Source organism: Anguilla anguilla, chromosome 17 (assembly GCF_013347855.1).
Source record: "Anguilla anguilla isolate fAngAng1 chromosome 17, fAngAng1.pri, whole genome shotgun sequence".
Classification (NCBI taxonomy): domain Eukaryota; kingdom Metazoa; phylum Chordata; class Actinopteri; order Anguilliformes; family Anguillidae; genus Anguilla; species Anguilla anguilla.
Genome location: NC_049217.1, coordinates 8,160,794 through 8,188,086, shown reverse-complemented (window position 1 = coordinate 8,188,086; position 27,293 = coordinate 8,160,794). Strand labels below are relative to the sequence as shown.

At 49.0% G+C, this 27,293-nt stretch overlaps 1 protein-coding gene across 3 annotated transcripts; it reads left to right on the top strand.

The window, feature by feature from the left end:
• The first annotated feature begins 875 nt into the window (after window positions 1–875).
• On the top strand, window positions 876–26,075 carry ap2a1 (adaptor related protein complex 2 subunit alpha 1). Of its 3 annotated transcripts, XM_035397771.1 has the most exons (22): window positions 876–1,806; window positions 4,185–4,396; window positions 6,276–6,469; window positions 7,352–7,481; window positions 8,704–8,805; window positions 9,919–10,178; window positions 10,861–11,029; window positions 12,420–12,557; window positions 13,156–13,338; window positions 15,118–15,215; window positions 16,019–16,250; window positions 17,234–17,434; window positions 18,243–18,397; window positions 18,841–18,903; window positions 19,941–19,991; window positions 20,996–21,078; window positions 21,750–21,839; window positions 22,621–22,744; window positions 23,456–23,572; window positions 23,826–23,895; window positions 25,041–25,175; window positions 25,954–26,075. In XM_035397771.1, exons 1-22 carry the CDS (start codon window positions 1,740–1,742, stop codon window positions 26,029–26,031), a joined length of 2,952 nt encoding a protein of 983 aa, XP_035253662.1. In that variant the 5' UTR covers window positions 876–1,739; the 3' UTR covers window positions 26,032–26,075. The 3 variants fall into 3 exon arrangements, with proteins under 3 accessions (XP_035253662.1, XP_035253663.1, XP_035253664.1); XM_035397772.1 differs by lacking the exon at window positions 18,841–18,903 and having other exon boundaries at window positions 877–1,806; XM_035397773.1 differs by lacking the exons at window positions 18,841–18,903; window positions 19,941–19,991 and having other exon boundaries at window positions 877–1,806.
• Window positions 26,076–27,293: the final 1,218 nt, after the last annotated feature.

Sequence of the window (27,293 nt, the reverse complement as noted above, 5' to 3'; positions counted from 1 at the left end):
TAATATAATGGTAATATATAACTGTTGATTATTTAGTATTATTTATTGACCACTCATCGAAAATGGGTTGCCTGCCTTTTAAATTATATGCTCTATATGTTTCAAGGGTTTCTACAGCCAACATCGTAGGACAGAGGCTCCAAAACTGGGGGTTCAGACCCAGTTATGGGTCATAGGTCAAGACTATATTTTACACTTTCTTTGATATTCACAGCTGTCCATTTAATCTCTGCAGTGCTTTGACACGTTTTTTCTGCCATGTTACAAACAATTTCCATAATTTGAACATGTTAGTCTACATTTTACATGATGATTGCTCACAGAAAATACATTTTTATTATTAAGTGGATCCTCGGCTCAATCTGGGAAGCAATGCAATAGTATCCCGTCAAATTACGGCAGTGACACGTCTAAATATCGGATATGTCTCCAAGAAAATAATAACCTGTAGGCTATATGTAAGGCTGAACAAACAATCTGTAGAGGAAATTAGGAAATTATATGAAAACAGTTCCTTTCCAAGATGTGACCAAACGAAGACTATGTATGTTAGATAATGGTAAGTCAGTTATTACATACTTTTCTCTTTCTACTTTTCTGAACAAGATCTATACAGGTCTGTAAATCGTGAAGACTGGAACAGCCGAGTAATACACTTCCAGCTGTAGTGTCCGCAGCCATGTGACCGCAAAAATATAAAAATGAAATTTTTTTATAACAATAACTGTAATGAACTCTCTCAAGCCAATCAAACGCTTCGTGGTTTTGAGTGATATCAAAAACAAGTTGGAAGCGACCGACAAATGGTCATGGGCGCATATCTTTCACCCAATCACATTTATATGTGCAGCTGGGAGGCTGGAGTTGCAGCACATCGGACACCGCGAGCCGGATGCAAGAGTGTTGGCGACGCAGTCGGTCACGAGCTTATTTGAACACTTTCTCTCTCACTGACTAAAATATTAGCCACTTAGCTGTCTTGCTAAATAGTAGCTGGAGACAACATAGCAAATATTTCTGTTTTATCAGAAAATAGCCTATTTTAATAGTTTAGTTTATTAAAACGGGACTATTTTATTCGCTGTGTGGAATTTTGGTGATGTATTACAACATTATAGACAGCTAGCTAGCCTAGCTAGCTATCAGCATAATAGTAGGGAACCGTATGATACTAGGTTAGCTAACAGCTAATATATGACTCACTAATCGTGCATCGTGATCATTGCTATATTGCTGCTAGGAACGCATGAATTAGTTAACGTTATCTAGTTAACGTTACCCGTGTCGCCTTCGCTAGCTAGCCAGATATATTTTGTCCTGTCTTGGTGCATTTACGGTCAGTTAGGCAGTGCACTGGTTAAACGTGACGTAGCTATCGATACTATTGAATGATCAGCGGAAACCCCGGCTACATTCTGCTAGCATAGATAGCTTCCTAGCTAACTAAGTCAGCTAGCTAACTATTTTGTCGGCACTGCCGAAACTTCGTTTGCCAGTGCTAATTAGACATATAGCTAACTACCTTGCTGGGTTTGGCGTTAGCTAAATAGTGTTACTGTCAACCGCCGGAATCAATACAGCTTTGAAGTTAGCAAAATAGTTGCGTTAGACTAGCTGTCTAAATAATATTTCGTGGCGAGCTAACACATTATATAGGAATACAACTATAGGTAATTGGTAAGATTACTAGCTAGTTAACATCATTTGTGTGTGACTGGAGTGGAGACAAACGGACGAAAATGCCGGCTGTGTCGAAAGGAGACGGAATGCGGGGATTAGCGGTGTTCATTTCGGACATACGGAATTGTGAGTGCCTCTATTTAGTTTTTCAACTAGACTAGCTAGCGAGCTTATTAATGTTAGATAGCTTGCTTGGAAGTGTCCTGTCATGTTTTCAGTGAATCGTTTATCATGTTCCAATGGCATTAACGTTGTATACCTTCGTTACTGAGTATACCGTTAATGTTCACAGTCACTTATTAAAAAACACAAATTAATAACTAAATTTGGCGACTTCGACAATGGCATGTTCAACTAGGGCTGCTAACCGTAGCCATTCAGCGCGTTAAGTTACTGTGTGTAATTACTAGACCGCTACCTGGGTAGTGTTAACTAACTGCTACGTTCGCTAGCTAGCGTTAGCTATCTGCAGAGGACGATTGGCCGTGCGGAGCTCGGGCGGTGTTGTAATGTCAGATGCATGGTAATAGTAGACTAGGCCGCTAAAGAATCCATCTGAACCGAATCACGAATCAAGACGTAACGCGTGTTGTTGGCACAGTGCGTGTGACTTTTGAGAGTTGATGAAATGGTTATCTTAAGGTGAACGTAGCATCACATTCGTCTTCCATGTAATCTAGGTTTAAGTAATGTCCCGGGGAACTGTGATGCAGTGCACTTGTTTACACTAACATGTAGCAAACATAGGGTGATGCTCGCCAGGGAGATATTGAGGGTTAAATTACCCCTTATTTAGACATCCCAAGTGTAGCCACGGATAAACACGGGTGTATGTATCTTGGAGCACGGGTTTATATTGCGCACCCTATGAACAAACGGAACACGGCCAACATGTACAGAAGAGGGGTGAAGTCCGTGGAAGTATATGTCACATGATGGGTTTTTTTGTGGTGGCCTTACAGGGCTACGGACTAGTTCCACTGGCATGTTGAGCGCGTGTCTTATAGCGTTAATTTGTATTCAGTGAATTCCTGGAAGTCATCTTGCGCTTGTTGGCATGCTGGCGTTCAAACGGCATGCATAATGCATGCAGGTGCTGGCGCACCGTGTCACAGTTACACCCGTAGCCTGGTGTCCCCGCCCTACCCCTGTCCTCAGGTCTCCTTTCGCTCGCCCGATGCCTGCCGCATCTTTCCTTCCTCTCGCGCGTATCCCCCGGTGCTGACTCGCAGATTCCGTTTTTAAGGCACGTGACGCGCTGGGGTCCATCTGCCTCCCCCTTTCCTCCCCGCGCATACCCCCCCCCCCCACTTTTGTCACCTTTTCCTTCCTCTCCCGTGCTCTGTTTGGCACCGTCAGGCCTGTACGGCTTCCACATCATCCCCCGCTGTCCAAAACCCAGCTGCCCCCCCACTTTTCCAAAGGCCTGAAAGCTCGGAAATTAGTGTCAGGGGCTGGAGGTCTTTTCCTGGTTCGGCATGGGAATAAATACAAGGCTAATTCATATCATATCTGGGTTGGCTGAAACAGGTTTTTCAAGATAAATTAGGGAATAGGGTCCTGACTGTGGTCTACACTGCAGCCGACAGGACAGCCCCTTCCTACCTACAGGACATGATTCAACCCCACACACCAGCTCGACCACTCCACTCTGCTGCACCGGGTTGACTTGCACTTTCTGCCATCCGGGCGGACGGGCTCGCTCGTCCCGACCACGGAGCTTCTCCGCCCCTCCACCCTTCTCCCCAGCGGTGGGACGAACTCGCCATTCCTCTACGAACCACTCGGACCCTGCCCATTTTTCGCCATGGTCTGAAGGCGCGTCTCTTCAGACTGTACCTTGACCAGCTGTTAACACTACTCCTCCACAGGGTTACCCCCAGTCTAGTATCCCTCTCTTATCACTTGTATCTTGCGCTTCTGGCACTTTTATGTTGCGCTTGTATCTTCATCTTGATGTTGTAGCTCTTTATTATATTGCCTCACTTCCAGTTTGACTTGCCATAATTTTACTGACTTCGCCTATGCCTGCTGTGTGAACTAGACTTGTTCATGGCTTAGGATAACTGATACTTTATGAGTATTATACCTTATCTGACCTCTGCTCTGCAGTAGTTCCAACGACCTTCAGTATGCACTTATTGCACATCGCTTTGGATAAAAGCGTCTGCCAAACAAAGTGTAATGCAATGACTTGAAGCGAGTTACTTGAGGTTTGACAGAGACTGTTCAAGGCCAGACGTGTTGTTTTGCCTTGTTGTGAATTGGTTGTTGAGGACATTTCATTACAGAAACGCAGTTTGGTGTATATTTGTCAGTTTCATGCTGAGAATAACCCATGGTCTCTGTAAGGTCATATTTTCAGTGCAGGGATGGGATCGTAGGGGTGGTTGATGAGGCGTTGCACCTTTTCTCTTTTTGGCTGTGGAGCACTTCTTCATCCATGTACTTAGTGTGTTCTCTTCCTCTCTCTTTCCTCCCCCCCCCCCACCCCCCCTCCCCAGGTAAGAGCAAAGAGGCGGAGATCAAACGCATCAATAAGGAGCTGGCCAACATCCGCTCCAAGTTCAAAGGGGACAAGGCGCTGGACGGTTACAGCAAGAAGAAGTATGTCTGCAAGCTGCTCTTCATCTTCCTGCTGGGCCACGACATCGACTTCGGCCACATGGAGGCCGTCAACCTGCTCAGCTCCAACAAGTACACGGAGAAGCAGATCGTGAGTGCGGCCGGCCCCTCCTAGCCCCGCCTGGTCACGCCCGCAACCCCCAAACACCCCCCACCCCCGCCCGCTACTTCGCCCGCCGTCCTCGCCCCACCGTTCCCCGTGCTCACCCCTCTCGTCCGTTGGCATAACGGCAGCGTCTTTGTGTGTTTTGTCGCCGTTCGTTTTGAAGGCTGTAATTACTCTGAGCGTCGAAAACGGCGCACGGAAATACGCTGGCATTACACGTAACCCCCTTTCTGTGACAGTTCCCACAGTCCTGGGATACCTTTACAAATCCGCGAAAACACTCATCTCAGAATGTGCTTGCGTTTCGCATTATCCCAGGAAAAGTCCTAGATAGCTTCCCATTACATTACAGGCATTTTGCAGATGCTCTTATCCGGAGCGACTTACACAACATTTTACACAGCATTTATATAGCATCCAGTTACACAGCTGGATACATACTTAATTGTGCAGGTTAAGTACCTTGCTCAAGGGTACAACGGCAGTTTCCGACCCGGGAATCGAACCTGTAACTTTTAGGTTACAAGACCAGCTCCTTACCCGTTATACTACACTTTAGGTTACAAGACCAGCTCCTTACCCATTATACTACACTTTAGGTTACAAGACCAGCTCCTTACCCATTGTACTACATTTTAGGTTACAAGACCAGCTCCTTACCCATTATACTACACTTTAGGCTAGAAGACCAGCTCCTTACCCATTATACTATACTGCTGACAAATATCAGTTTTTCTTTTAATTGCGCGCGAAAAATATCTTGCTGAGTAATTCACACTCACACTTATATAGCATCCAGTTACACAGCTGGATACATACTTAATTGTGCAGGTTAAGTACCTTGCTCAAGGATACGACGGCAGTTTCCGACCCGGGAATCGAACCTGTAACTTTTAGGTTACAAGACCAGCTCCTTACCCGTTATACTACACTTTAGGTTACAAGACCAGCTCCTTACCCATTATACTACACTTTAGTTTACAAGACCAGCTCCTTACCCATTGTACTACATTTTAGGTTACAAGACCAGCTCCTTACCCATTATACTACACTTTAGGCTAGAAGACCAGCTCCTTACCCATTATACTATACTGCTGACAAATATCAGTTTTTCTTTTAATTGCGCGCGAAAAATATCTTGCTGAGTAATTCACACTCCGGTCTGGCCAGTGTCAGTTTCCTGATATTGTTATCAGGGTAGCCAGCTTACTGTTGAGCGCATCGTGGAGAGCTACTGAAGACTGGGACTTGGGGCCAACTGAGCACCGGTCTGTGTCCATGTCAGCACGTTGTGGTTTTATAGTAATATGTCTGAAAAAGAATTTCCCGCACGCCGTCATGTTAGATGTAGCTCAGTTCCACGGGGGAAAAAAAAATGACTCGGCAATAAAACTGAACTTGGAAATAAGTGGAAAAAAATTATGCAGAGTTTGAATTGCATGTGTTTAGCAGGAACCATGTTTTCTTTATTTCAAGTGAAATTTAACAGGCTTGCCTTGTGATGCCTATAATATAGTAATACTAATACTAATGGTGATAACATTGAACCAAACTGTGATTCAGGTAAAATAGTCGCGTAAACACCAAAGGCAAATGGACTCCTGGTTTGTTTTGATGGATTTATAGTAGTATTTATTTGTTCCCCTCTGTGGTGATGGAGTGGCCAAACGTTGCTGCTGTTCGTGTAGCAGTTCTGCATGTCTCCCCACCGCGTGCAGTCTGCAGTGGAGTTTATACCCCTCCTCCATTTCACTCACACTGCCAGACGAGTGGACCATACGCTGTGTTTCTAATTGTACTCTCTCTCTCCCTCTCTCTCTGTCTGTCTCTCTCTCTCTCTCTCTCCCTCCCTCTCTCTCACCAGGGATACCTGTTCATCTCTGTGCTAGTCAACAGCAACAGCGAGCTGATCCGCTTGATAAACAACGCCATCAAGAACGACCTGGCCAGCCGGAACCCCACCTTCATGTGCCTGGCACTCCACTGCATCGCCAACGTGGGCAGCAGGGAGATGGCGGAGGCCTTCGCTGGGGAGATCCCCCGCATCCTGGTGGCGGGGTGAGTCGCGTGCGTCCATACGTCTGTACGTCCGTGTTAAACAGCTGAGCCAGTAGTTAGGAGGTTCCACTCAACCAGAGATTCTTCTGTTGTTAGAGAGTTCTACTGTCTCCAGAGGTTCTACTGTAGTTAGGAGTTTCCACACTGTCTTCTGAGGTTCTACTGTGGTTAGGAGGTTCCTCTGTGTCTCCAGAGGTTCTACTGTAGTTAGAAGGTTCTACTCAGTCACCAGAGGTTCTACTGTGGTTAGGAGGTTCCACTGTCTCTCCAGAGGTTCTACTGTAGTTAGGAGGTTCCACACTGTCTCCTGAGGTTCTACTGTAGTTAGGAGGTTCCACTCTGTCTCTTGAGGTTCTGCTGTGGTTAGGAGGTTCCTCTGTGTCTCCTGAGGTTCTACTGTGGTTAGGAGGTTCCCCTGTGTCTCCAGAGGTTCTACTGTAGTTAGAAGGTTCTACTCGGTCTCCAGAGGTTATACTGTGGTTAGGAGGTTCCACTGTCTCTCCAGAGGTTCTACTGTAGTTAGGAGGTTCCACACTGTCTCCTGAGGTTCTTCTGTAGTTAGGAGGTTCCACTCTGTCTCCAGAGGTTCTACTGTAGTTAAGAGTCCATTACATGTAACATTTCTGCCATCTTTTGTTTAAAAAAAATAAAATCCTTATCCAGGTCAAGACTTCATTCTGCGCTGAATTAATTTGTGCCACCCAACAAATCTAAAGAGCTTGATATGTGGAAGAATTGTTGGGAGTAGCATTTGATTTCTTAAACTAAACGTAGCAGCAGTTGGTAGAGTAGTTCATGCTTACTGATGTGTGCCTGCTGTGCTAAGCCTGTATGTAGCGGTGGAAGGTGCAGTGCGTAGGTGAGTAACTGTGTGATTGACAGGGACACGATGGACAGCGTGAAGCAGTCTGCCGCCCTGTGTCTGCTGCGCTTGTACAAGACCTCCCCTGACCTGGTGCTGATGGGCGAGTGGACCTCCAGAGTGGTGCACCTTCTCAATGACCAGCACATGGTGAGAGAATACACCAGCTGCCACCATAGAGCGCAATGCCTAGAATACACCATGTGCCACCATAGAGCGTAGCACCTAGAATACACCTATACACCTGCTGCCACCACAGAGTGCAGCACCTAGAATACAACTATACACCAGCTGCCACCTTAGAGCGCAGCACCTAGAATACACCAATACACCAGTTACCACCATAGAGTGCAATGCCTAGAATTCACCAGTTGTCACCATAGAGCTTAGAACCTAGAATACACCAATACACTGGCTGCCACCATAGAGTGCGGCACCTAGAAATCACCAGCAGCCACCATACAGCGCAGTGCCTAGAATGGACCATCTGCCATCATAGAGCGCAAGCTCCTAGAATGGGAGGGAACTCATTGCCATAGACTTGCACCATTAATATCATTCTGATTCACGGGCCCGTTTGCATTTAGACTGAAATGCACTGACCCTACACCCAATGGGGAATAATTACTGGTCTTTTGGGAGAATCCTTGAATTGTTCTTTTTATTCGATAATCACAATGTACAAACTGAGACAGACTAATCCGAGATGGTCATAAATATTTCTCCTTACCCCTGCAACTGCATTATTGAAAGTGTTTTGGCTCATGTGGCTGAGTTGGTACTGCAGGCTTGGACCTGTAGGATCTAGCCCGGGCTGTGATTGGCCGGCTGCCGTGGGAAGTCCACAGCAGTAAGTCCCCCTGATTGGTCCCTCTAAGCGAAGGGCGGGAGCATTGGGTTAGTGTGCTACTTAATCTCCTCTGAAACGACCAGGTGATTTACACCTGGCTATTTTGGCTGCCAAGTTAAGAGAAATGTACACCTCTCCCGTGACTGTTGCTGAGTTGTTTTAGTACCGTGTGTGGCCCGTAGGGTGTAAAATAGTCAGTGGAGTGCAGGGGGGAAGCGCATGGGAGGAAGCGCATGAGGGGAAGTGCATGGGGGAACGCATGCACTGCAGCTGCAGCCCTCCTGCTGCAGGTGGCAGAACGATGGTGGTTTTCCATTTGATGTTTTTTTGTTTCTTCTCTCTTGCTGGTTTTTTTGGGGTTCAGGGCCGGCCTTTCCCAGTTGTCCTGTTTTCTGCTTGTTCTCTAAATGACTGCTGTGAAAATGCCTGTGACTGTAGTTGTCGGGGGCTGTACGCATGACGGTAGCCCACAGTGTGAGGCGGGACCTGCGCGTGCTGATTAACGTCCCTATCTCTCCCCAGGGGGTGGTTACCGCAGCAATCTCCCTCATCACCTGCCTGAGCCAGAAGAATCCCGACGAGTTCAAGACCTGCGTGTCGCTGGCCGTGTCGCGGCTGAGCAGGGTGAGCCGCGTCCGTTCGCCGCGTGTCCACGCGGGGGCGCTAGCGCACCGCTGAACGGGGGGAGGGGCTTCCGCTTCCGGCCTCTCCCTCAGGCCCGCGGTCCAACATCCGCCAATCATTACAACGACCGTGTCATTGGCGTCCCACAAAAAACCCTCGCATCTCAAAAAACAATTTAATTCTTGGCAACAAAAGTGTAGTTTTCTCCAACACAACATTATGGTTTAGTCAAAAAGGGGTTGCGAAAAAAACTTTATTGACTTTTATTATTAATTGAGACTTGGGATGTTAACTCTTAACCGCCAATAAAATTTTAGTCTGTTAATTTTATCAGTCAGTGAGTTGATTTGAAGAACATTGCGGATTAAAGTTGCCAGGTTTTAGTGAGCGTATTTTTTTATGAATTAATTTCCAAGCGTTCAAAGAGACGTATTGATCGCATCCAGGCAGGCCTAATATTAGCTTGCCTTCAGACTCGGCTTTGTCTGATGGTGGCAACGCGTGCTATTGGTCAGGGAGGTTCCGTGACCCATGGGGGGTCGCTTCAGAATTCTATCACCAGGCCCCCTCCTCTCCTTTCACCACAGCTCCACCCGCCACTTGCCTGTATGGGCCTACAGAACCCCACTGAAAGCCTAAAGGGATATTTATTAGCATATAGGTGTAGCGTAAGTAATTTTGTGGAGCCTACCCCGTTGTATTTGCATTTGCATACTAGCAATTAGCTGTCCCTGCAGACTGTTAACGGCAGCGCCATTCCTCCTGGTTATCAGGCTTCCAGTTCTCTCCTGTTTATTTAAAAACCTTTTGATATTAGTGCTCTGTTTATTTGATGAATTTTCCTCAGTATCCTCAGCCACCGTATCAAGACCCATGATAGAACTGTAACTGTGTAAAAATACAACAGTGATGTAAAAAGAAATATGGTTTCTCTGTAAACAGTTAACACTGCATATGGAGTTTTATGTGTTCTCTTACAGTATAACCTCAGTGTTGGTGCAACTTGTGGAGTTTGAGTACTTGTGGTGTCCTCTACACTGTCTTAGGGCTGCTGTAGTGTTGAAGTGGTGTGCTTGCGGAGTGCGTGAGCCCCTTCCTCGTTCTCTCCCTCAGATTGTGTCGTCGGCCTCCACGGACCTCCAGGACTACACCTACTACTTTGTCCCCGCCCCCTGGCTGTCCTGCAAGCTGCTGAGGTTGCTGCAGTGCTACCCCCCGCCAGAAGATGGCGCCGTGAAGGGTAGGCTGGTGGAGTGTCTAGAGACCATCCTCAACAAGGCCCAGGAGCCGCCCAAGTCCAAGAAGGTCCAGCACTCCAACGCCAAGAACGCCATTCTGTTTGAGGCCATCTCTCTCATCATACACTACGACAGGTAACGTCTGTTGCGACTCGACTCTTATTCGGATGACAAACGTCTGCCACCAGATCCCTGGGGTGACACTTCTGCTGTCGGTTGTCTGGAGGGTGTCCCAAAATTGGGCTGTGAAACGCTATTAGTTTCAGACCTCCAGGTTTCACATTTGAAACAACGTATGTACTTACGTCAAACGTAATTGTATTATTTTTCTTTGTACATTTGTACAAAAAAAAAGAATGCATCTTGTGGCTGAATTAAAAAATGTGATTGCAAAGGGTCTTAAACAGGATGAGACTTACTTTTGGATATCTACAATGCCTTCCTCAGTTTTGTGGATGTGAAATGGTGTCAGTGTGGATGTGATATGGTGTCTGTGTGGATGTAATATGGTGAATGTGTGGATGTGATATGATGAATGTGTGGATGTGATATGGCGTCTGTGTGGATGTGATATGGTGAATGTGTGGATGTGATATGGTGTCTATGTTGATGTGATATGGTATCATTGTGGATGTGATATGTGAATGTGTGGACATGATATGGTGAATGTGTGGATGTGATATGATGAATGTGTGGATGTGAGATGGTGGATGTGCGGATGTGATATGGAGAATGTGTGGATGTGAGATGGTGAATGTGTGGATGTTCTACGGTGTCTGAATGCCGACCTGGTTCTCCTCTCCCTCTCTGTGTGCAGTGAACCCAACCTGCTGGTGCGGGCCTGTAACCAGCTGGGCCAGTTCCTGCAGCACCGCGAGACCAACCTGCGCTACCTTGCCCTGGAGAGCATGTGCACGCTGGCCAGCTCCGAGTTCTCCCACGAGGCCGTCAAAACACACATCGAGACCGTCATCAACGCGCTCAAGGTACGCAGTTACAAGTCTGCTCTCAGTCTTTTACACAGTTACACACCTGTGCTCAGTCTTTTACACAGTTACACACCTACGCTCTCTCTTATGTACAGTTACACACCTGCACTCACTCTTATACACAGTTACACACCTGCTCTCAGTCTTATACGCAGTTACACACCTGCGCTCACTCTTATACACAGTTTCACACCTGCGCTCAGTCTTATACACAGTTACATACCTGCGCTCCCTCTTATACACAGTTACACACCTGCTCTCACTCTTATACACAGTTACATACCTGCGCTCTCTCTTATACACAGTTACATACCTGCGCTCAGTCTTATACACAGTTACACACCTGCGCTCCCTCTTATACACAGTTACACACCTGCGCTCACTCTTATACACAGTTACACACCTGCGCTCAGTCTTATACACAGTTACACACCTGCGCTCAGTCTTATACACAGTTACACACCTGTACTCACTCTTACACACAGTTGCACACCTGCGCTCCCTCTTATACACAGTTACAAACCTGCGCTCCCTCTTATACACAGTTACAAACCTGCTCTCACTCTTACACACAGTTGCACACCTGCGCTCACTCTTATACACAGTTACACACCTGCGCTCTCTCTTATACACAGTTACACACCTGTGCTCCCTCTTATACACAGTTACACACCTGCGCTCACTCTTACACACAGTTACACACCTGTGCTGACTCTTATACACAGTTACACACCTGTGCTCCCTCTTATACACCGTTACACACCTGCGCTCACTCTTACACACAGTTACACACCTGCGCTCAGTCTTATACACAGTTACACACCTGTGGTCACTCTTATACAGTTACACACCTGTGGTCACTCTTATACAGTTGCACACCTGTGCTCCCTCTTATACACAGTGACACACCTGTGCTCCCTCTTATACACAGTTACACACCTGCGTTCACTCTTATACACAGTTACACACCTGCGCTCCCTCTTATACACCGTTACACACCTGCGCTCACTCTTATATGCAGTTACACACCTGCGCTCACTCTTATACACAGTTACATACCTGCGCTCACTCTTATACGCAGTTACACACCTGCGCTCAGTCTTATACGCAGTTACACACCCGCGCTGACTCTTATGTGGTTACACACCACTCTTATGAGGGCTCTTGTCCGCAGTCCCCAGTTTTGTCTGTGGTAAGTCGGGCGGTGCGGTGCGGTGTTGAGCCTGAGCGTGTGCGGTGCGGTGCGGTGTTGAGCCTGAGCGCGGGCGGTGCGGTGTTGAGCCTGAGCGTATGCGGTGTGGTGCGGTGTTGAGCCTGAGCGTATGCGGTGTGGTGCGGTGCTGAGCCTGAGCGCGGGCGGTGTTGAGCCTGAGCGTGCCCGTTGCAGACGGAGCGGGACGTGAGCGTGCGCCAGCGCGCGGCCGACCTGCTGTACGCCATGTGCGACCGCAGCAACTCCAAGCAGATCGTGGCCGAGATGCTCAGCTACCTGGAGACGGCCGACTACTCCATCCGGGAGGAGATGGTACGTCCCCCCCGGCCTCTCTGCCTCCGTCTCCCTCTCTCCTCCTCTCCTCCCTCTGCCTCCGTCTCCCTCTCTCCTCCTCCTCTTCTCCCTCTGTCATTCGCTCTCTCTTTCAGTTGAAATTTCAGTGTTTTTGGCATATGAAGGGTTTGTCACAGCCAGACCTGTATGCAACGTGCGGCATCATTGCGAGACCTAAATCAAACATGTTCGTTCACTTATTCCTTCCCTTTCTTGTTTGCCTTCCATTGATCTGTTTTTACCCTCCATTCCTGTTTGTCTGTCGGTGTGTGCAGTCTGTTCCGCACACTGCAAATGTTCAGCCCCTTACTGATAAATGTCGAGCTCCCCAGACTTGTCCTTGGCTGTTTTTGCCCTGTGAGGCGTCGAGTTAGCGCGACGTTCAGTAACGTGCATGTCCATTGGCTGTTTTTCTCAGTTGGGTGTTCAGTCAGCCCGGCGTTCAGTAACGTTCCTTGTTTTTGGGCTGCTTTGCTCAGCGGGGGCGTTCAGTTAGCCCGGCGTTGAGTAACGTGCCTTGTTTTTTGGGCTGCTTTGCTCAGCGGGGTGTTCAGTAAGTATGCCCGTCCTTGCGCAGGTGCTGAAGGTGGCCGTCCTGGCGGAGAAGTACGCGGTGGACTACTCCTGGTACGTGGACACCATCCTCAACCTGATCCGCATCGCCGGGGACTACGTGAGCGAGGAGGTCTGGTACCGGGTCATCCAGATCGTCATCAACCGGGACGACGTGCAGGGCTACGCCGCCAAGACCGTGTTCGAGGTTCGAGCCCGCGGGACCCCTCCCACTTGAAATCGCGGGCGCGCTGAGAAGGGCCCTCCGTCCAAAATCAGAATCTAGCGTGTTAACTTACTCTGCAGTTTACTGTTCGGTGTGTTCAGTAATAATGGCAACACGCGATGCGTGAAAAGTGTCGTGCAGGAGACCACATGGATGAGTCTCCCTGAACGATTGCACTTCTCTCCTTACATACAAGGGAAAACTCTTAAATAAAATTATTTGAAATTTATTAAATAAAGGCGCAATCATGAAAAAACAGCACGGCGATGAATCCTGCTAGCGCCACCTCTGTAAGCACATCACACCGGGCTAACCTTCGTAGCTGAGGCACGCCTGCTTGTTCCCCATGACATCGGCTTTCTAACAATACAACAAAAATGACTGCGCTGTATTATGGAGAGCCTAAATTTTGCATAACGCAGATCCAGTAGGATGTTTTGTAACTGAGAGCCGTCCCCTTTATCAGACCCTGGTGAATGGTAAATGGGCTGCATTTATATAGCGCTTTTATCCAAAGCGCTTTACAATTGATGCCTCTCATTCGCCAGAGCAGTTAGGGGTTAGGGGTTAGGTGTCTTGCTCAAGGACACTTCGACCCTACCAGGGCGGGGTTTGAACCGGCAACCCTCCGACTGCCAGACAACCGCTCTTACCTCCTGAGCTATGTCGCCCCACCCCTGCAGACTCCCTGTCAGCACAGTAAACAGAGACTGTTTTCCTTTGGGGCCCCGCTTCTGTAGACCACCTCACGGAGTCGATAACGTCATTGGGACACAAGTCCTCTTTTTTATCATTAAGCGGGGAGAGAAGGCTCTGTTCCGTTCTCTAAAATGGCAGAAAGGGGAGGTGTTACACCCAGGTGACTTCGTTGTTTTGGGGGTAGACGGCCTTTACTTCTATTTTAGGTGGGTTGAAGTATTCTCTATGACATCCTTAGCTTTGTGTGTGATTATTAAGGTGTGACCTTACATATTAAAAAGGCCAGTGTTTTAGGCTGGAGTGCCCCCGTAAGGTGCTTGTTCCTGACGCACGGTTACACACTACCTCACGCACCGGGCCCTTCCTCAGGGTCTGGGTAAACCTGCAGCAGAATCGCTGATCGGCATCTGAAACCCGCAATCCACTTTAAGCGCATTTACATTTACCTTATTAAAATGAACCCCGATGTATGTTCAGATACAAGATTAGTTTGTGTTTACCGTACGTAACGTGCGGAAATGTGGAGAAAGTAACTCGCAACCCAACCTGAAACTGTGACTCACCAAGCCCTGTCCCTTTGAACGAAACGGCGCTGCGTCTTAAAAAGGACCTTTTAAGATCGGGCCCCACGTGCTGTGGAAATGAAGTACCTTTCTTCCGACCCGCCAAATGCACATGCTAGCGTAGCCTAGTGGACTACAATCTCATGCACTCCTGTGACCTGTTCTGGGTCCCTCCCCGTAGTTTAGGAAGCTCTGGGATAGCAGACTGCAGTGTTTGTGAGTATGAGTGTGATGTTAGGATAACAGACTGCAGTGTGTGTGTGTGTGCGTGCGTGCGTGCGTGTGTGTGTGTGAGTGATGTTGCTCTAGGATAGCAGACCACAGTGTGTGTGTGTGTGTGTGAGTGATGTTGCTCTAGGATAGCAGACCACAGTGTGTGTGTGTGTGTGTGTGTGTGTGTGTGTGTGAGTGATGTTGCTCTAGGATAGCAGACCACAGTGTGTGTGTGTGTGTGTGTGTGTGTGTGTGAATGACTGTGCTCTCGCTCTGTCTCTCTCAGGCCCTACAGGCCCCGGCCTGCCACGAGAACATGGTCAAAGTGGGCGGGTACATCCTGGGCGAGTTTGGCAACCTCATCGCGGGCGACCCGCGCTCCAGGTGAGGCGCTGGTGCTGGCGCTGCGGCCCGGGCTCGGAGCGCCCCTCTCGGCTGCCATATTCCTCACCACCAGATTTCCTGTGTGTCTGATACGTCATCCAGCATGTTAAAATGTCAAAAGCTGTGCTCGCGTCGAATGTGTACAGGATATGCTCTTGTTTTCGTATGTCCTTAGGAAGATCTACCTGGCAGCCATGTTCTTTTTCTGTGGGGCAGCTTGTAAATTCACTTTGGGAGCATTAAACTGCTCCAGATTTTTCTCTCTTTATGATTAACTTCTTGTCTGGCGCCAGTGTTGATATTTTGTGTGTGCTTATTACATGCATTCTCTGTGCCCCCCTTCTCTCTCTCCCCCTCTGTCCCTCCCTTTCTCTTTCTCTTCCCCTCTCCACCTCTCTCTCTGTCCCTTTCCCTCTGTCTCTCCACCTCACCCTCTGCCTCTCCGTCTCTCTCCCTATGTTTCCCCCTCCTGCCTCTGCCTTCCTCTTTCTTTCTCTCCCCTTCTTCCTCCCTCTCTCGTTCTCTCCCCCTCTCTCTCCCTCTCTTTCTCCCCCCTCTCTCCCCTCACCTACCCCTCCCTCTCTCCCTCTCTCTCTCCCCTACCCCTCCCTCTCTCCCTCCATCTCCTCCCTCTCTCCCCTTCCCCCTCTCTCTCTCCCTCCCTCTCCCCCCTCTCCCTCTCCACCCTCCCTCCCTTCTCCCCCTCCCTTCCTCCCTCCCTCTCTCCCTCCTTCTCCCCTACCCCTCTCCCCCTCCCTCTCTCTCCCCCTTCCTCCCTCCCTCTCCCCTCCCCCCCCCCTCAGTCCCCTGGTGCAGTTTAACCTGCTGCACTCCAAGTTCCACCTGTGCTCGGTGCCCACCCGGGCCCTGCTGCTCTCCGCCTACATCAAGTTCATCAACCTGTTCCCCGAGACCAAGCCCACCATCCAGGAGGTGCTGCGCTCGGACAGCCAGATCCGCAACTCGGACGTGGAGCTGCAGCAGAGGGCCGTGGAGTACCTCAAGCTGTCCTCCATCGCCAGCACCGACGTCCTGGTGCGCCCCCCCCCCCCCATACCCCCCCCCGGTCTCAGTCCTTCCCACTGCTGCTGCTGCGCTTTATTCCCATTCCGTTTCATTTGTCCAAAGACATGCAGGTTAGGCTAACTGGAGACCCTAACCCGTTTAGACCTAAGGCGAATAATGAATAATGCGTTTCGCCTTCCCCCCGACGTGAGTTTCGGCGAATCACGATGCATTTCATCGGTCGCGTGTCTTTGAAAACGACAACGGCGTCTAAAACGCGCTCACGTCGCGTCCGGCTCTAAAGGGAGAAGCGAACGTGTGTGAGCCCTGCGAGAAATTGGCGGCCCGTCCAGACTCCGGGGTGTATTCCTGCCTCTTGCCCAATGCACGCTGGGAGTTACGCTTCTTAGTTTCAAGTTCCGAAACTTTTGACCCTAATCTGGTACGTGCTACTACTGCTGCCTCTGAAGGGCCGGTGTGGGTGCAGGCTTCTGTTCCAACCAAGCAGTTACACACCCGATTCTACTAATCAACCTTTGGAGTCTTTACTAAGGACCTTGATTAGTAGAATCAGGTGTGTAACTGCTTGGTTGGAACAGAAGCCTGCACCCACACCGGCCCTTCAGAGGCAGCAGTAGTAGCACGTACCAGATTAGGGTCAAAAGTTTCGGAACTTGAAACTAAGAAGCGTAACTCCCAGCGTGCATTGGGCACACCCACACCGGCCCTTTCTGGCCCGGCTTGAGAACCACTGACTTAGAGCAACTTTCATACGTTAATACAATGCGCTACGTAATACACTCACACTCAAAATGCTTCACATAATCATATCACAACCGCAAATAAACGATATATCATAAATAATATGTAACGGTAATAACATTGTTATTTTGAAGAGCGGTGAACGCGCGCAGTGTTATAGATTGAAGTGGCTTTAAAGGAGGATGGAGTAGGTGTGTGCTTAGTTTCAGCTCTGAGTTGTAGGCGTGTGCCCCCCCCCCTTCCCCCCCCAGGCCACGGTCCTGGAGGAGATGCCGCCCTTCCCGGAGAGGGAGTCGTCCATCCTGGCCAAGCTGAAGAAGAAGAAGGGCCCCGGGGCCGTGTCCGTGTCCGAGCTGGAGGACGGGAAGAGGGAGGGGGGCGGGGCCGCCGGCGAGCTCAACGGGGGGGCCGACCGCGTGGGCGACGCCTCCGCCGCCGCCCCGTCCAATGCCGTGAGTCACAGGGGGGACGGGGGGGGGGGGAGCCAGGGGCAAGGTCGAGAGCGCCGACCAGGGAGACTTTCTGTCGGCAGGAAGGACGGAATTGTGCGGACAGGAAGTGATGTTCCCTGCTGAATGGGCACTACGGAATCATGCGGAGGAAGTGGTGTTATCTTCTAAATGGGGAATTATTAGATTTCTTTTTTTTTTTTTTTTGCTCAATGACTAAATGACTTGTATTTAAAAATGTAATTAATTGTAATGCTGAAGGTGGTCAAAAGAATAGTCTGAAGGAAATGCTAAGGCATAATAAGCAAATGGAGTGGAAAAATGTGTTTGTTTGTTTTTTTTTTGCTGCTATCGGCATTCCACATGGTTAGGATTTTATTAGGATCCCCGTTAGCTGATGCAGAACATCAGCTACCTTTCCTGGGGTCCACACAAAAACATCACAACAGAGAAGACGCTTACAGACAAAACAACCACGTGGTGCTCTAACCTTGCACATTTATGAAGTCAGTTCAACAGTTGTTCAGAATGTTTCTTTGGATCGATTGATAACTCTGAATGTCGATTTCTGAAAGCCTGTTTTGCTTAACGCCTGTGTTTTTTAAAATATTAATGTAGATGTAAATACGTTAACGTTATTTGGCCACTTGCTTTGCCCATGAAGTTGGGCACGCCGTTCTTCGTCGGCATCCGAATGGACATTCGCATCTTGTCGTGTCATTCACCATCTTTGTGGTTACGGGGGCCTAACACAGGGAAAGAGAAAAACGCTGACTGTCGTTTTTCTCTCTTCCTCTCCTCCCCTTCCCAGTCCACTCCGTCCCCCTCAGCAGACCTGCTGGGCCTGCGTCCCGCCGCTGCCATTGGCTCGGCGGCTCCCGGCGCCGGCAGCCTATTGGTCGATGTGTTTTCAGAGGCGGGACCGGCGGCTGCCTCCTCTGGGGTGAACGACGAAGGCTTCCTCAGGTTAGCCCGGGTGTCCTGCCCCCCCCCCCCCCCGTTTTTACTGAAACTGAAGCAAAATGTAACAAAAAAAAGTGAATTCCAGCCCCCTCTGTTGTTTGGTAGTGTGCTATGATGCTTGTGTAACTGAATTCGTGTGGACGTGTGTGTTGAGTAAGATTTAAATCAGTTTAGAAGCTTTCCTGTTACTGTTGTTGGTTTTTTTCTGTCTGTTGCCCTGTCCTTGCCCTGTCCATCTTTGCCAAGCTTCTCTTCCTTGTGTGTTTTTTTTTTTTTTTTTTAGATTTTTCTCCTCTTCATATTTGTGTGATATGATTGTCTCCCGTATTATTGCTGTGTCACGTGACTCTGTCTGTTTCTCTTGCGATTTCTCTCTCCCGTTTCTCTCTCTGTGCCGGGCTTCTCTGTGTCTCGCTCGTCCTCGATTGCGATTGGACGCTTGGCAGAGATCTGGAACCTCCCACTGAGAGCCCTGACTCCCTATTGGTCGAGGCTCCCGGTGAATCGGAGTAAGGGGCCAGGGTTAGACTATATCACGCAGATAAAATGACAGCAATGCCACAGTGTACTGGTGACAGTTTTGGCTCGATTAGGGCCATTGCAAGTTGCGAATCGTTTGGAGCTGGTCTTAATCATTTTGTGGGCAAAAAGAACTTCTCTATACAGCTACAAATTCATTTAAAAGAAGACATAATTTTGAGACCTTCTGATGCAAGCCTGAGAGTAGTGATTTTAAAGTAGGGGTTGGTAAATGCTGCTGGTAGGGCATGTGGATTTTTATCTTTTTTATGTAAATAATTAGCATTCTTGCTTTTCTTAACCTTTTGAATCATCATGTTTTGTCTTTAATCGTGTAGGTCAATGTAGCAGGCTGTTTCTGATTTTGGCTGGACTCCACATACTAACCACATCCTTTCTCTATTTTTGTCTCCCATTTCATTTCCCCTCGAATTTCACTCAACATTACACTCTTACACTGACCCAACACACACACACGCACACATCCACCTGCACACGCATACACACACATTCACACACATCCACATTCACACACACACACACACACACGCTCACACACACACACACACACACACGCACACATCCACCTGCACACGCACACACACACACACTCACACACATCCATACTCACACACACACATACACACGCTCACACACACACACACACACACTCACACACATCCACACTCACACACACACACACACACACACACACACACACACATCCACCCATGCACACACACTCACACACATCCACCCACACATGTGCACACACATACACACGTGCACACACACACACACGCACACACATACGCACACACACGCACACACACCACACACACGCACACACACATACTTTCTCTTCTCACTCTCACTTCATTACACTTCTGCTTTTCCCCTGAATCCCTGCTCATTTTCCTTCCCTTTCATCTCCAACTTCTCATCTCTTGCCTCGTTCTCTCTCTCTCGCTGCTGTTACTTCCCTCTCCTCCATTCTGTTCCCTCCCTCCTTCCTGCTCCTCCTCAGCTCTGAAGATTCTGCCCCGCCTCTGCCTGAGTCAAACGAGCTTCTCAGCAAGTAAGAGCTTCCTCTGCCTGTGTCTGTAACAGTGCGTTGGTCTGTTACACTGCGTTACTCTGTAACGCTGCGTCAATCTGTAACGCTACGTCAATCTGTAACAGTGCGTTAGTCTGTTACACTGCGTTACTCTGTAACGCTGCGTCAATCTGTAACGCTACGTCAATCTGTAACAGTGCGTTAGTCTGTTACACTGCGCTAGCCTGTAACACTGCGCTAGTCTGTAACACTGCGTTAGCCTGTAACACTGCGCTAGTCTGTAACACTGCGTTAGCCTGTAACACTGCGCTAGTCTGTAACACTGCGTTAGCCTGTAACACTGCGCTAGTCTGTAACACTGCGTTAGCCTGTAACACTGCGCTAGTCTGTAACACTGCGTTACCCTGTAACACTTCGTTAGCCTGTAACACTGTGTTAGCCTGTAACACTGCGCTAGTCTGTAACACTGCGCTAGTCTGTAACACTGTGTCTGTAACACTACTTTAGTTCATAACACTGCGTTAGTCTAACACCATGTTAACCTGACTGCAATTTAGTCTGTGATGCACTTCCAGTCTTTTTTTTCTTTCCCTCCACTCCACTCATTTATTTGTTTGTCTCCCGCGCTCTGCCTGCATTGTAGTGACGGCTGACATTTTACTAAACGTTCACAAAAGACAGAAAATGCCGGAGCTCGTTCCTCTTGAGAAATATAACTGGACAAAACACCGCAACAGTGTTTTTTTTCAGTTGAGCAAAATCATGCAAAATGGTGGCCCGCGGGTCAGAGAGGGTTTCATTTTCGTACTCCGTATCAGACGCCGGATTTTTGTGTTCCGATGCGCTGGGAGACGCATCCTGTCAGAAGCTGTCAGTATCGGGCCTGAAAAAAGGCCCCGTTTGAAGGAGGAGGATCGAAAACCTTCATCCTTAATGTGCGCTAAACTAAACGCCTTTGTCCTTTTGTGTGTTTTCTCGCGGCCTGTCTCCGGTCCTCCTCCTCCTCCTCCTCCTCCTCCTCCCAGGTTCGTGTGCAAGAACAACGGGGTCCTGTTCGAGAACCAGCTGCTGCAGATCGGGATCAAGTCCGAGTATCGGCAGAACCTGGGTCAGTCTGCTCCCCGCGACCTCGCCGGCCGCTGGGACCCCGCCGGGCAGCGAGGGGTTAGCCCGCGCCTCGCCCCCTTGTGGCGCGGCCGAGTATCGCGTTTAACGTCCCTCTGTCTGAAAAGACCGGGAGAATTGGCCATTTTTAAAAACAAATCCTTCGCTTTGGTGTTTGCAGCTCTTAGTAACTGGAGAGCTCGCTGGATTGATACATTAATCACACTAACGAAACTGCGTGTGCCATTTGAGATGCGTTTACATACGCGTATTGGTGAAATAATTTTGCGGTAACGAGCCTCAAACTATAGTTTCGCCTTTCAAAAGTAGCCCTGTAGCCCAAAGTAGTCCTGACTCTTACACTGTAAATAAACCCCTTTAAAACTTTACATTTATCTTTAAAATCTCCTTGAAGTCTTGGAAAATATATCCCCTATTTGAGTGGGAACACTGTGCAGTGCATGGTCTCATTGTTCTGCATAGCTGTGTAGTTGATGTCATTGTATAAACAGCCTCCACCCTTCCCTAAAGAATGGTAGTGTGACGTATTCTTTGCAGGGTTGTACTACAGGATTGTAATCCGTAGTGACTGTGTGTTGTGAGGTGTGGTCAGTGTATGTACGCTGTCTGTACCGACCCTCTGTCTGTCTGTCTGTCTGTCTGTCCACCCCCCAGGGAGGATGTATCTTTTCTACGGCAATAAGACGTCGGTGCAGTTTGCCAGTTTCTGTACGGTGGTCAGCTGCCCGGGGGAGCTGCAGGCTCATATCCTTTGCGTGCTGTGTCCCGGGCACACGCCCCCCTGCTGATTTGCCTGTCTGTCGGGGAGGTCTGTACTGCGAGGACTGCTCTGTGCTGTTCAACATAAGCACTGTATGAGGTCATTAGCAGATGGATCTATGATTTTTAACCCTTTAAAGAGTATGTTTTTTTTTTAGAATGTTTCTTCAAAATTCCAAGTTAGTGTTCTAGAACTCAGTAGTGATTGTTACATCAGCATTAGAATGTTCAGTTAAGAACATTCTAATCACACGTGATCTTACACCTCAATGCGGTTGATACATTTTTTTTATTGCTGTTTTTTTTTCAAATGCAGTGTTCAACCCACAACACACATGCCAAAGATTCAACTGCCCTATACAAAAAAAAGAAAAATGAACATCATTTAAATAATGAAATAAGATAAAGCCTACTTCTCATACTAATTTCCTATTTCACTTCTACATTGAGTTTTATTCAGTTTATTGTTCTTCAATCTGTGGATCTGCTCTATGTTGTTTTAATATGGTTCTGTGGTCAGTATAAAGAACTTTGGTAGTGTTTTTTTACTACATGTCCCAGAAAGCACTTCAGTGCGTACTTTTAAAGTGTAATGTGGCAGTAACATTTGAAATCTGCTGTCTGCTCAGTGTGCTTCTGTGAGGCGTTATCGCTGCACTGCTGTGTGTCGGCAGCTGTTTATTTGACATCGTTCCAGTCCCCTCCTGAGTTAAGCAACGCTCGTGGTTGTGTAGAGTTCTGTGGGCCTTGACTGGGCCCTCTTCACAGCTCAATATGCAGACCAAGCCAGTGGAGCCCCTAGTGGAGGGAGGAGCGCAGGTGCAGCAGGTCATCAACATCGAGTGTCTGACTGACTTCAGTGAGGCCCCACTGCTCAACATCAAGTTCAGGTACCGCCAGACGCCCACACACACACACACAAACACGCACACTCTCACACGCACAAACACGCACACTCACACACGCACAAACACGCACACTCATACACGCACAAACACGCACACTCACACACGCACAAACACGCACGCACACACACACATACACACGCACGTACAAACACGCACACTCACGCACGCACAAACACGCACACACACACACACACACAAACACGCACAAACACGCACGCACACTCACACACGCACAAACACGCACGCACACACACACACACACATACACACGCACGTACAAACACGCACACTCACACACGCACAAACACGCACGCACACACACGTACACGCACACACACACACACGCACGTACAAACACGCACACTCACACACGCACAAACACACGCACGTACACACACACACACGCACACACGCACACAAACGCACACACACGCACGTACACACACACAAACACACACACACACACACACGTGCACACACACGCACGCACACACACACACACGTGCGCACACACATGTGCACACGCATGTACGCACACACACACACACACGTGCACACACAGTTCCCTGCCTGTGTTTGTGTCTCTGCTCTGTGAGGTGGATGTGTATGATGTGTACTGTGTAAATGCTGGAGCATGTCCGCTGCCCTGTTCAGACTGTGTGTGTGTCTGAGTCTGAATCCTCTCTTTGTTAGATACGGCGGAGCGCTGCAGAACATAACACTCAAACTTCCGGTCACCATCAACAAGTTCTTTCAGCCCACTGAGATGCCTTCTCAAGACTTCTTTCAGCGCTGGAAACAACTGAGCCTGTAAGTCATTGTGTGCGGAAAAGAAATGCCTGTAATGTGTGTGTGTATGTGTCTGTGTGTGTGTGTTTGTGTCTGTGTGGGTGTGTGTGAGTGGGGGGGGGGTGTGTGTGTGTATGTGGGGGTGTGTGTGTATGTGCGTGTGTATGTGTGTGCATGTGTGTGTATGTGGGGGTGTGGGGGGGTGTGTGTGTACGTGTGTGCGTGTGTGTATGTGTGTCATAGAGGAATCACTGAAAGTTATCTTTCATTCCAGCCCTCAGCAGGAAGCACAGAAGATCTTCAAGGCTGTCAACGGCATGGACACAGAGCTGCTTAAAGCCAAGGTACTGCACAGCCTCTACAGGAGAGCCCCAACACACTGAGAGTGTCAGAATCACACACCGAGAGCGTCAGAATAACACTGAGAGCGTCAGAATCACACTGAGAGCGTCAGAATAACACTGAGAGCGTCAGAATCACACACTGAGAGCGTCAGAATAACACGGAGAGCGTCAGAATAACACGGAGAGCGTCAGAATCACACACTGAGAGCGTCACAGTAACACACTGAGAGCTTCAGAGTAACACACTGAGAGTGTCAGAATTACACACTGAGAGCATCACAGTAACACACTGAGAGCTTCAGAGTAACACACTGAGAGTGTCAGAATTACACACTGAGAGCATCACAGTAACACACTGAGAGCGTCACAGGAACACACTGAGAGCGTCACAGTAACACACTGAGAGCATCAGAGTAACACACTGAGAGTGTCACAGGAACACACTGAGAGCTTCAGAGTAACACACTGAGAGCGTCACAGGAACACACTGAGAGCGTCACAGTAACACACTGAGAGCTTCAGAGTAACACACTGAGAGCGTCACAGGAACACACTGAGAGCGTCAGAGTAACACACTGAGAGCATCACAGTAACACACTGAGAGCGTCAGAATAACACACTGAGAGCGTCAGAGTAACACAGAGTGGCAGAATAACGGTTCAGGTGAAGTGTAATCAGTGCAGGCAGAGGGTGAATGGTTCTGGTGAAGTGTAATCAGTGCAGGCAGAGGGTGAATGGTTCAGGTGAAGTGTAATCAGTGCAGGCAGAGGGTGAATGGTTCAGGTGAAGTGTAATCAGTGCAGGTAGAGGGTGAATGGTTCAGGTGGAGTGTAATCAGAGCAGGCAGAGGGTGAATGGTTCAGGTGAAGTGTAATCAGTGCAGGCAGAGGGTGAATGGTTCACGTGAAGTGTAATCAGTGCAGGTAGAGGGTGAATGGTTCAGGTGACGTGTAATCAGTGCAGGTAGAGGGTGAATGGTTCTGGTGAAGTGTAATCAGTGCAGGCAGAGGGTGAATGGTTCAGGTGAAGTGTAATCAGTGCAGGTAGAGGGTGAATGGTTCAGGTGAAGTGTAATCAGTGTAGGTAGAGGGTGAATGGTGAAGTGTAATCTTGGTGCCGTGACTGTGGGTCTCTCTGTGCTCTAGTTGCTGGGGTTGGGCTGTGCCCTGCTGGAGAATGTGGACCCAAACCCGGAGAACTTTGTGTGCGCTGGAGTCATTCAGACTAAGGCCCAGCAGGTGGGCTGTCTGCTCCGGCTGGAGCCCAACGCACAGGCCCAGGTAGCTGCACACGCTCGCTCGCACGCACGCACGCACGCACGCACGCGTGCACAAACGCCTGTCTGGCTCACTGCATTCCCGTCTCACCTATACCTGTCTGTCTCTCTGCGCCTGATGCAACCAAAGCCTGATGTTCAGGTAAAACACAGCCCCCCCACTCCCCCACTCACCCGAGAGCCCACCCCCTTGTGCCAGCACCTCGTTGGCATTACAGTAGTGCCCAGAGTAGCGTTGCTCCATCCTCAGTGTCCACGCCCCCCAACGGCCCGTGTGGTAGACCAGGGCCTTGGTTCAGAAAGCTGGATTACTGGGTCGGCTGGATAACTGCACCGACTAAGACCCGGAACCCTCCCAAATCCGGAGCATGGACTGAAGTAAAAAGAGCTGCTTCAGGCTTTTACTCGGTGCAGTCATCCAGCTTTGTGAAACACTCCCCAGGACTTCCCCAAACTCTCCCACCCCGTGTGGTGAGCTCCCCCACTTAAAATAGTGACCTTTTCACTCCCTACATCCAACTCCTTTTATGTGCTGCAGTGCAGCTATTAAATAAAGTGTAAATATTTAAATCGTTGGAATTATCACAGTTAAAACCCGGACTCCAGACAAGGTTTATTTTATCTGAAAGTCTGAACTGTGAAATCTGGAAATGGAAGCAAAATATTGTGCTATTGAGTTTGGGAATCCCTGGAATGTTCTGGAAAGTCTGTAATGTTCCTTGTGCGCGCTGTGGAGTGACTCCGCCCCCTGTCCCCCCCCCCCCTCCTCCCTCCTCCCGCAGATGTTCCGGCTGACTCTCCGCAGCAGTAAGGACACCGTCTCCAAGCGACTCTGCGAGCTGCTGGCGGAGCAGTTCTAGAAGCTCCCGTGGGGCAGACCCCCCCCCACCCCACCCCAACCCCAGCCCCCCCCCCCCCCCCCCCGCCTCCCCGAACACGGCGAGCGACGAGAAACAAACGGCGAGAGCTTCGGACAGCGCTCACATAAGGGAAAGAGGGAGCGGTCGTCCCTGCGACGGCTCTGTCGATGTCATTATCATCGTCCGGATTATCGTTATTATTATTATTACCGCTACGATTATTGTTTTTATCGGTGTTTACCTGTGTATGTGTGCGTGCGTGCGTGCGTTTCGTTCGGCGAAGTGCGTCGAAGAGCGCGGCGACTTCTCTTTCCGCTCTGTTCGGCTCTGTTCGCGCCTCACGCCCCCCGCCCTGTACGTACTGTACTGACATTCGGCTCGCAGCAGGAGGAGGAGTGGGGGGGTCGGGGGGTGGCGGGGGGGGGACACGGCAACATCGGCGTCCATCTTTATAATCTTTATACACTATCACCTCTGACACCTCAATGCAGAAACTATTCCTGGGAGATTTATGAGACGTATGACCACTCAAACATGTGTCTGTACACAGACACACACACACACACACACACACACCCCTAGCCACATGCACAAACGCGTATCTGCATATGCACTTATCCGTGTGAACTGTCAGTTTTGTATGTTACTCTCTGGAAGACTACATTCCCCACAGTCCCCTTCTGCTTCACAGCCCCTGTGGCCAATGCACTTGGAGATACCCTATGGAGCTTCAGAGATTCACCTTTTAAAGCTCTGAGTCTTTGCTTGAGTAATTCTGTGAGTCTGGTATTTTCTTGATGGTTTCTCATTCCTGCAGCAAGTTCACTCCTGGATTATCTTTACTCCAGGATTATCTTTCCTTCGCCCTGGTCTTAAGTGTCTGCACTCAGACCCCGCCCCTCACTCTCGCATATTATTTGTCCAGACGTCCGTAGCGGTGTTTCAGGTTGAAGACTGATGTAAGCGATCATCACGATCACATTAACGGCAGCGGCAACGCACAGAGCTACATAGAAAGAAGAAAAAAAAAACACGTAATTACAATTTATGGTATAACCTTTTTTTTTTTTTTGTAGTACTTGTCTATTTGTAACTCTAATGGTGTGTTTTATTTACTTTTAATATGGTATATAGTAGAACATTCCCTTTACGAAAGCCAATTTGCAGTGTTAAGCGCACCTTGCGTGCGCTGAAAAACGTTTAGACTGAAAAGCAGGGGAGGTGAGAGTTTCTCTCGCTCGCCCCTGCACAAACACACGTCC

What these genes read in the sequence shown, in the direction of transcription:
- ap2a1 (XM_035397771.1), top strand. Translation starts at nt 1,740, where the DNA reads ATGCCGGCTGTGTCGAAAGGAGACGGAATGCGGGGATTAGCGGTGTTC. An exon ending in TTCTCAATGACCAGCACATG is followed by an intron (nt 7,482 to 8,703) that starts GTGAGAGAATAC and finishes ATCTCTCCCCAG; the next exon opens with GGGGTGGTTACCGCAGCAAT. An exon ending in CCGTCATCAACGCGCTCAAG is followed by an intron (nt 11,030 to 12,419) that starts GTACGCAGTTAC and finishes TGCCCGTTGCAG; the next exon opens with ACGGAGCGGGACGTGAGCGT.